We start from the raw sequence: 10000 nt of genomic DNA, 5'->3' as shown, positions 1-10000 counted from the left end.
GTGAAAGTGTTAAATCCCCGACATGTTCTCTGCTGGTCTCCTTCAGCCTCGGGTCACTGCAGGTCGTGAGTCTCACAGCAGTTTGTAACACAGCGAGATGAATCAAATCTGTTTGCCTTGTTTTCTGACCCTGACTCTCTCTCTCTGTTTCGTCTCTGCAGTGGCGGGCAGACAGGCGGCATGACAGAGGAGAAATGTCCCCAGCTGGTGGACTACTTTGTAGTGGCAGGTCTGGACCCTGCAGGGCCCTGGAGGCCCCTGGACGAGGATGGCAAGACCCCCTACAACTCCTCCTCCTCCTCGTCTTCGTCTTCATCGGGCCGAGCGGTGGAGTCAGTGACGGACCTGGCGGTGATCGCCCGGGGGCTCGGCGAGGAGGTACCGGAGGGCTTCACCTGCATCGAGAGGACGCTGGGCGGACACTCGGCCGAGCTGAGCGCCGGCCTCATCAACAACCCTCACCTGTACCTGTGCTACCGGCGAGGACGAGACAAACCGCCCATACTGGACCTGGGGTGAGAAAAACTCACTTTGTTTACTTTACAGCAGCTGGTTCTGAGACAGACGATGATGAGGACAGGGTGGGGACGTCTCTGATTGGCAGACGATGCCCACAGGAGGATTTGAATGTTTAAACATTTAGCCCCGTTTTTTTGCACTTTACAATCTCCATATTTCACAGTCATATAAAGGTATCTTACTATCTGATCATTAAGGAAACATGTTGAAGTGCTGGCTTCTCTGACAACAATGCAGCAGTCAGTATGTCCTCCTTCTAACTTTAGATTCTGCTCCTGAATGCTCTGGATTTGTTTGGACCAGAGAAGGTAGGCTCTTTTAAGACCCCCCCCCCCCCACACGGCCGTTTTGGACGCCCCTCTGTTTGTCAGATATGAGAGCAGTTATCAGGTCAACAGGTGTTGCAGTGATGGAAGCGGGCAAGAGAAGTGGTTCAGATAGAAGTGATTGTACCCGACCTAAAAAGCCTCTGCATGTTTCTAATAAGCTCCACGAGCAGAAACGTGCTCAAACTAGGATCAATATTGGAGATGCTTTTGAAAAATGGAGAGAGGTTAGAACACAGAAAGGTTTACAGACCCATGCAGAGCTGGATAAACACTGAAGCTTCAGAGTCCACCACATGGTGACCTGTGTGAGCATGGACTCTAGAGAGGAGGGGGGGGAGACAGCTCTCTATGATGTTTAGAATTTAGACTGCAGTACCCATTTTAAACATTAGGGGTCAGAGTTACTTATTGCTCCTTTAAGAAAAATAAATGTCAATTTGGGGGGAACCCAAAGAGGACTGGACTCAGAGACAGCAGAGGCTCAGTGTGTGACATTCAGGGTTTAACTTTGGCCGGTGTTGAGACGATGATGTGACGCTCTGAGAATAATCCTCCTCGCTCTCTGCTGCAGGGGTCAAAGAACCCAGAGGAGGAGAGTGAGTTTAAAACCGTTTTATTAACAATGATTCAGACGTTTAAACGTGAAGAGAGAGACAGAATCTCTCCCTCTCTGGCTCAGAGCATGTCGTTCATGTGGTGCATATTAAAGCGTCCCCTCTTATATAATAGCGAGGATTACGTAACGCTGTGAGCGGTGGGCTGACTGTGTCGTGCTCTGGACTCTCATCACACATTCTTCTCTTTTGTCTCTTTATGTCCACACATTTAATTACTCTGGATAACGCTCCTGTTAGCGGATAATGAGGCAAATCCTCTCACAGCAGACGTCAGATTACATCAGGTTTTTTTTAATTCTGTCGTTTTCGGCGAGTTGCTGACAGAGTGCGACATATCTGTCACTTCATAGACGAAAAAAAAGAAAAAAAACTAAAAATAAAAACCACCTCGGAGCCAACATTTTCTTAAAGTTTATCAAATGAATTACTTGGAAAGTATAAATGTAGCCTAATTCTATCGTTGCAAAGTACTGCATAGTACATTATTACATAGTATTAATGCATGCTTATCAACAATACCCTAACCCTAACCCTTTAATGAGGGGGGTCCTTGGAAAATTTTCTCACCCGAAAGGGGTCCATGGTCTAAAAAAGATTGAGAACCCCTGGCCTAAAGGTTATAATGCACGCCCCGTACACTGAAGCTGTAGTCCTCATCACAGCGGCCACAGGTTTGAATCCGACCTCTGGCCTTTGCTGCAGGTCAGGCCCCGCCCTCTCCTCCCAACATGTCCTTTCTCTCTTCAGCTGTCCTAACCAATAAAGGAAAAAGTTACCCAAAATGATACTGTATATCGCATTGCATCATGCACCATCCGACGCTCACTGTCCACACTGCATCCGTTACATATTTCATTCTCTGCTCTGAGAATTTCAGCTCCCCCTTTGCAAACAGTTTGACATCTCGTGCTTTTATGTTGAAGGTGAGCAAACTGAAGTGAAATCACAACACTCAGAGGTTCGTCAACAAACGTCTAGCGGGGAGCAGAATAAAGTTTTTCTCCGGTGTTATCTCAAGTTAAAGCTCAACCTGATTTCAGGTCGACAATCGGGTTGTTCAGTGCGAGCAAATAAATCTTGAGCTTTGGTCGTGCGTGGTAAACGATTCAGTCACTCAGAGTGAGCTGATTCCACCACAACTTTTCCACTATGTGCAGTGAACATCGGGCTTCAGTTACTTTGAAAGAGTCCTGTGTCTTATTGTCCGTCCCTGCAGGGTCCTATATGAGGGGAAGGATCAGCTGAAACAGGGCTGGTACGTCATCGAGACGACGCCTTACAGCCGCTCGGCCAGCTTGAGCACGGGCGGCGCCCCGACGGCTCACCGGGTGTTCCTGACGTACAGACGGGCTCTGGACTCTCAGGGTCTCCACATGCTGGGCGTCACCGACATCGCCCTGCTGCTGCCGAGTAAAGGAGAGGTCGCCCCGCACACCTTCAGCAGGGTCGACAAGAACCTCAACACGGGGATGGTGAGTACGACGGGGGGGATCAGGAGGCGTGTCAGTCGAGGATTCTCCCAAAATACGATGGAGAGAATTATGATGTCATCATCTGTGTATCAGGCGATATGATTAAAAAACACACTGTGTGTGTGTGTGTGTGTGTGTGTGTGTGTGTGTGTGTGTGTGTGTGTGTGTGTGTGTGTGTGTGTGTGTGTGTGTGTGTGTGTGTGTGTGTGTGTGTGTGTGTGTGTGTGTGTGTGTGTGTGTGTGTGTGTGTGTGTGTGTGTGTGTGTGTGTGTGTGTGTAGTGGGGTCCAGCTCTGTACGTCTGCTACAAGAGAGCCGTGGCCAAAGCCAACGCGCTGGTCTACAAAGCCGGTGAGTATCCGTCGCTCTTCTGCACCTCGCTCCCCCTGACCACTCAAAACTGAAGACGTGTTCAGATAAAACTCTGTGACCGTCTACAAAATGTCAAAGACAGCAGGACGCATGAGTCAAAACAATCACAGGAAGGTTGACAAGATGTTCAATATTTCAGACTTTTTTTCACCACATGGTTACAAATGATTCAACCAGGGAGCCTAACGGTTATATCGTGCACCACATGTACGGAGGCTCTAGTCCTCATTGCAGTGGCCATGGGTTCAAATCTGACCTCGGCCATTTGCTGCATGTCGTCCCCCACTCTGTGATAATGTTTGTTGTAACCCATATAGCGCCCTCTGCTGCATATCTGCGATAAAATTAGCCGATAGTGATAGCCACTGGATGTGCAAATATCGATATTATCAGCAGGCCAATTCATCGGTCGGGCTCTGGTCTTTGGTACCTTTTCAAACAGGTATCGAGATTGTTTGATTTTTATTAGAATCGTATCAAAGTTTAAAATTCTGGTCTCATGACGACCTCGTATGAGAGGAAGAGGGTCAAATGTTAAGGAATTAACCTCCAAGTGAAGTTGGTTTCACATTAGAGACCCGGGTCCGGATCCAAGTACACCAGACCTCAAACTTAAACGTACCGTACTCGGGTACCGTGCCCGAGTCCGCTTGAAGAAGTGGTCTCAGGCACGATTCATGTGTACTGGAGTACGGTCTGCGGGAGATGTGAACACAATCCGTGCTCAAACAAAGGAAGTGGACCGCTTTATGACGTCATTCTAAACGTCTCCTGTCACTTACCGTCGTAACGGCGCACCACGGCTCGTTTCCTCCTCTGAGCTGCTCGATAGATGTGGAAGCAGGAAGAGGGTCGTTGATGGCGTCTCAGAAATCACAAAAAACATCCACAGTTAGCAGGATGGACTCAGCCTGTGAGTGGTTGCCATGGTTACTTCTTCTTTCTGCTTCTATACATGTGTTGATAATCACAACATGACTTCCCTCTCATGCGATAACGCTTCATTTGAAAATGAATATTTCATGTCACAATCTTGAAACTGACTTAAAGTCAGGAAAGCTAGAAAGACGAAGAACACATAAATAACATAAACTCGACTGATGAACGTTGAGTTTTTAATCACACTGTGTGTCGTGCTGCAGGTCTGCTCAGTCGGTACCCGGAGGAGGACCTGGAGGCGTTTCCTCTGCCCGAGTCGGTGCCGGTCTTCTGCCTGCCAATGGGCGTCACCGTGGAGAGCTGGCCTCTGAACGCCAAGTATCAGCTGCCCGTCTTCTCCACCTTCGTCTTCACCTCCGCCTCCGGGGACAAGGTAGGAGAACGAAAAATCACAAATAAATACCTGATCGTAAAATCCAGTTTGGAGTGAAAATAATCAGATTGAATTTTTCGGTCCATACTGACAGAATATTTACTCAAGCAACCCTGAATGGAGGAAAGTTTCAAACATTTCAGGTCACATGTTGTGTGTGATGGTGGCGGCTGCTGCACTCTGGGTATACTGGTGGAACCGGTGTAAAGGCAGCAGGCAACTTCTTAGAGGAAAAAATCTGTATTATAAGTGCGTCATATACACTGGATTTTATGGCTATGATTCCACTAAGGTGGTGTTTACCTGCGGAGAGGTTTAACCTGTTTGATTACATGATGAATTCCTGATAGTGATTGAATGTTTGATAGTTTTGAGCAGGGCTGAAGTTGTTTAAGAGATTTATGCAGAAAAAAGTAGAAAAAAATATCAATCTGTTCTTTTTTTATATTAGTTTTTTGGAAGTGGACATTTTTGTCCTCAGTGACTTCAGAGGGTCGTAAACATGTTTCAGTTTTCTATTGATCTATTAAAAAAATAAAATATTCATTCCAAAATGTGTCAAGAGAGACTTTCTTATAAAACATGTGTTCCATATGCACTAACAGACTAAATGATGACCAGATGAAGAGGAGACATTTGACCAAATGGACAAAAATGTCCATAATGATGGAAGAGGTTTAAAAACAATAGAAATCTTTGATTCCCATGACATCTGAAGAAATAAATGTGTAACCAGACATTTAAAACATCTCCCTAAAGTTTCCCCTCCTGCTGTGAAAACTCTCCCTCCTGCAGGTCTACGGAGCCGCCATCCAGTTCTACGAGTCGTTCTCTCGGGAGCTGCTGTCCGAGCGGCAGAGCGTGAGGCTCGGGCTGCTCAGCGTGGTCGACCGGCGGCCCATCACAAACCGCAGCCTGCAGGTGAAGAAGAGCATCTGCGTCCTCTCCCACTGGCCCTTCTTCACCGTCTTCCAGAAGTTCCTCACCTTCGTCTACAGATACTCCATCTCCGGACCCCACGTCCTGCCGCTGGAAAAGTCAGTGCTCCGATTTTATAAAGATCTAATATCTGATAAATGTACACAGAGTCAGTCTGGGTCTCAAGACCACTTTCTGAAGGTCTCTTACTCGGTCTCGCCCTGCCTTGGTCTTGGTCTTGACTCGGTCTCACCCTGCCTTGGTCTTGGTCTTGACTCGGTCTCACCCTGCCTTGGTCTTGGTCTTGACTCGGTCTCACCCTGCCTTGGTCTTGGTCTTGACTCGGTCTCACCCTGCCTTGGTCTTGGTCTTGACTCGGTCTCACCCTGCCTTGGTCAATCAATCAATCAATCAATTTTTATTTGTATAGCGTCAACTCATAACAAGTGTTATCTCAAGACACTTTACAAAAAGCAGGTAAAAGACCTTACTCATTGTTATGTTACAAAAAGCAGGTAAAAGACCTTACTTATTGTTATGTTATAAAAAGCAGGTAAAAGACCTTACTCATTGTTATGTTATAAAAAGCAGGTAAAAGACCTTACTTATTGTTATGTTATAAAAAGCAGGTAAAAGACCTTACTCATTGTTATGTTACATAAAGCAGGTAAAAGACCTTACTCATTGTTATATTACATAAAGCAGGTAAAAGACCTTACTTATTGCTATGTTACAAAAAGCAGGTAAAAGACCTTACTCATTGTTATGTTACAAAAAGCAGGTAAAAGACCTTACTCATTGTTATGTTATATAAAGCAGGTAAAAGACCTTACTCATTGTTATATTACATAAAGCAGGTAAAAGACCTTACTTATTGCTATGTTACAAAAAGCAGGTAAAAGACCTTACTCATTGTTATGTTACAAAAAGCAGGTAAAAGACCTTACTCATTGTTATATTACATAAAGCAGGTAAAAGACCTTACTTATTGCTATGTTACAAAAAGCAGGTAAAAGACCTTACTCATTGTTATGTTACAAAAAGCAGGTAAAAGACCTTACTCATTGTTATATTACATAAAGCAGGTAAAAGACCTTACTCATTGTTATGTTATATAAAGCAGGTAAAAGACCTTACTCATTGTTATGTTACATAAAGCAGGTAAAAGACCTTACTCATTGTTATATTACATAAAGCAGGTAAAAGACCTTACTCATTGTTATGTTACATAAAGCAGGTAAAAGACCTTACTCATTGTTATGTTACATAAAGCAGGTAAAAGACCTTACTCATTGTTATGTTATATAAAGCAGGTAAAAGACCTTACTCATTGTTATGTTATATAAAGCAGGTAAAAGACCTTACTTATTGCTATGTTACAAAAAGCAGGTAAAATACCTTACTTATTGCTATGTTACATAAAGCAGGTAAAAGACCTTACTCATTGTTATGTTACATAAAGCAGGTAAAAGACCTTACTCATTGTTATGTTACATAAAGCAGGTAAAAGACCTTACTCATTGTTATGTTACATAAAGCAGGTAAAAGACCTTACTCATTGTTATGTTACATAAAGCAGGTAAAAGACCTTACTCATTGTTATGTTACATAAAGCAGGTAAAAGACCTTACTCATTGTTATGTTACAAAAAGCAGGTAAAAGACCTTACTCATTGTTATATTACATAAAGCAGGTAAAAGACCTTACTCATTGTTATGTTATATAAAGCAGGTAAAAGACCTTACTCATTGTTATGTTACAAAAAGCAGGTAAAAGACCTTACTCATTGTTATGTTATATAAAGCAGGTAAAAGACCTTACTTATTGTTATGTTACATAAAGCAGGTAAAAGACCTTACTCATTGTTATGTTACATAAAGCAGGTAAAAGACCTTACTCATTGTTATGTTACAAAAAGCAGGTAAAGGCCCTTACTTATTGCTATGTTACAAAAAGCAGGTAAAAGACCTTACTCATTGTTATGTTACAAAAAGCAGGTAAAAGACCTTACTCATTGTTATGTTATATAAAGCAGGTAAAAGACCTTACTCATTGTTATATTACATAAAGCAGGTAAAAGACCTTACTTATTGCTATGTTACAAAAAGCAGGTAAAAGACCTTACTCATTGTTATGTTACAAAAAGCAGGTAAAAGACCTTACTCATTGTTATATTACATAAAGCAGGTAAAAGACCTTACTTATTGCTATGTTACAAAAAGCAGGTAAAAGACCTTACTCATTGTTATGTTACAAAAAGCAGGTAAAAGACCTTACTCATTGTTATATTACATAAAGCAGGTAAAAGACCTTACTCATTGTTATGTTATATAAAGCAGGTAAAAGACCTTACTCATTGTTATGTTACATAAAGCAGGTAAAAGACCTTACTCATTGTTATATTACATAAAGCAGGTAAAAGACCTTACTCATTGTTATGTTACATAAAGCAGGTAAAAGACCTTACTCATTGTTATGTTACATAAAGCAGGTAAAAGACCTTACTCATTGTTATGTTATATAAAGCAGGTAAAAGACCTTACTCATTGTTATGTTATATAAAGCAGGTAAAAGACCTTACTTATTGCTATGTTACAAAAAGCAGGTAAAATACCTTACTTATTGCTATGTTACATAAAGCAGGTAAAAGACCTTACTCATTGTTATGTTACATAAAGCAGGTAAAAGACCTTACTCATTGTTATGTTACATAAAGCAGGTAAAAGACCTTACTCATTGTTATGTTACATAAAGCAGGTAAAAGACCTTACTCATTGTTATGTTACATAAAGCAGGTAAAAGACCTTACTCATTGTTATGTTACATAAAGCAGGTAAAAGACCTTACTCATTGTTATGTTACAAAAAGCAGGTAAAAGACCTTACTCATTGTTATATTACATAAAGCAGGTAAAAGACCTTACTCATTGTTATGTTATATAAAGCAGGTAAAAGACCTTACTCATTGTTATGTTACAAAAAGCAGGTAAAAGACCTTACTCATTGTTATGTTATATAAAGCAGGTAAAAGACCTTACTTATTGTTATGTTACATAAAGCAGGTAAAAGACCTTACTCATTGTTATGTTACATAAAGCAGGTAAAAGACCTTACTCATTGTTATGTTACAAAAAGCAGGTAAAGGCCCTTACTTATTGCTATGTTACAAAGATCTGGTCTATCCATCATGAGCACTTTAGCAAAGCAGCAAAAGTTACAGTGGTAAGAAAAAACTGCCTTATTAAAAGGCAGAAATCTTCGGCCGGATCCCCGGCTCATGATGAAACAGTCTTCACAGGTCTAGACTGCGCCGGGCTTGGAAAGGGATAGGGGGAGAGATGGGATAAGATGCAGGAAGAGGGATAGAGAGCAAGGAGGTGGGGGGAGGTAGACCGTCCATCAGCAATCCGGTGGGGAGGGGTGGGGGGTGGGGGGGTCTTGGTCTAACCCACCCTGCCATGGTCTTGGTCTTGACTCGGTCTCACCCTGCCATGGTCTTGGTCTTGGTCTTGGTCTTGACACGGTCTCACCCTGCCATGGTCTTGGTCTTGACTCGGTCTCACCCTGCCTTGGTCTTGACTCGGTCTCACCCTGCCATGGTCTTGGTCTTGGTCTTGACACGGTCTCACCCTGCCATGGTCTTGGTCTTGACTCGGTCTCACCCTGCCTTGGTCTTGGTCTTGACTCGGTCTCGCCCTGCCATGGTCTTGGTCTTGGTCGTGACGCGGTACATCCTTTTGACTGTTTAGAACTGTGGATGAATATGTTACAGATACATTGATACTGAAGCTTACTTTGTTTTTCTCCGTGCAGACACATCTCCAGCTTCATGCACAACGTCCCCTTTCCCTCCCCGCAGAGACCTCGCATCCTCGTTCAGGTACAGACCGAGACTGGAACCTGCATGACGGGAAACCTGACCCTCGTCAGATCACCTGAGATAGTGTTTGAATTTGTTTGTGGTTTAAAAACATGAACACCGGGGGGGGGGGGCAGAAGAGAAGAAGAGATAAAAGGCTTTTCCAGTCACTTTAAAGAGGCGATTTCTGGCTTTAAGACAACATGACATTCTAAGTTACATTTTAAGTTTGCTCGTAAATACACAGAAGATAAATGTTCTTTCTTTAAGCTTTCATCAGGATTGAGGACACACCGCCTCCTCACTTGTTTTCAAAGAGTAGAACGTGTTTGCAGCAGCAGACGGCCGCCTGGAGAGAGAGCGCTCTGTCTTCTTTTGTTCAACCCAGCGCTAAGAATAAAAGCTCTGCATGTGCGTCTTACGACAATCACACACGGAGCGAGGAGGATGTGGGTACATGACAAGATCCATAAGAGACCAAAATACAGAGAATATCACCTAGCCTTTATTTCTTTTTTTATTACTCACATTTGATTTGCTTTTCTTGATGAAGATACATCAAAATAAACACAGTATACAAACGTTGGTGTCAGTTAACAACAGT

The 10000-nt window shown here is 42.9% G+C and overlaps 1 protein-coding gene across 2 annotated transcripts in view; it reads left to right on the top strand.

The window, feature by feature from the left end:
* The window catches only part of LOC132963862 (DENN domain-containing protein 4B-like), a 51832-nt gene that overhangs the window by 21244 nt on the left and 20588 nt on the right, over positions 1 to 10000 (top strand). For both annotated transcript variants that reach the window (XM_061033583.1, XM_061033584.1), the window contains exons 2-7: positions 162 to 515; positions 2682 to 2937; positions 3218 to 3287; positions 4451 to 4620; positions 5416 to 5657; positions 9351 to 9417. In XM_061033583.1, the coding sequence (XP_060889566.1) occupies positions 181 to 515; positions 2682 to 2937; positions 3218 to 3287; positions 4451 to 4620; positions 5416 to 5657; positions 9351 to 9417 (1140 nt within the window). In that variant the 5' untranslated portion in view covers positions 162 to 180. The remainder of the gene's footprint in view (positions 1 to 161; positions 516 to 2681; positions 2938 to 3217; positions 3288 to 4450; positions 4621 to 5415; positions 5658 to 9350; positions 9418 to 10000) is intronic.

This window comes from Labrus mixtus, unplaced genomic scaffold (assembly GCF_963584025.1).
Source record: "Labrus mixtus unplaced genomic scaffold, fLabMix1.1 SCAFFOLD_109, whole genome shotgun sequence".
Taxonomy (NCBI): domain Eukaryota; kingdom Metazoa; phylum Chordata; class Actinopteri; order Labriformes; family Labridae; genus Labrus; species Labrus mixtus.
The sequence above is the reverse complement of the archived record's forward strand: the minus strand, read 5'-3'. Positions and strand labels throughout refer to the sequence as shown.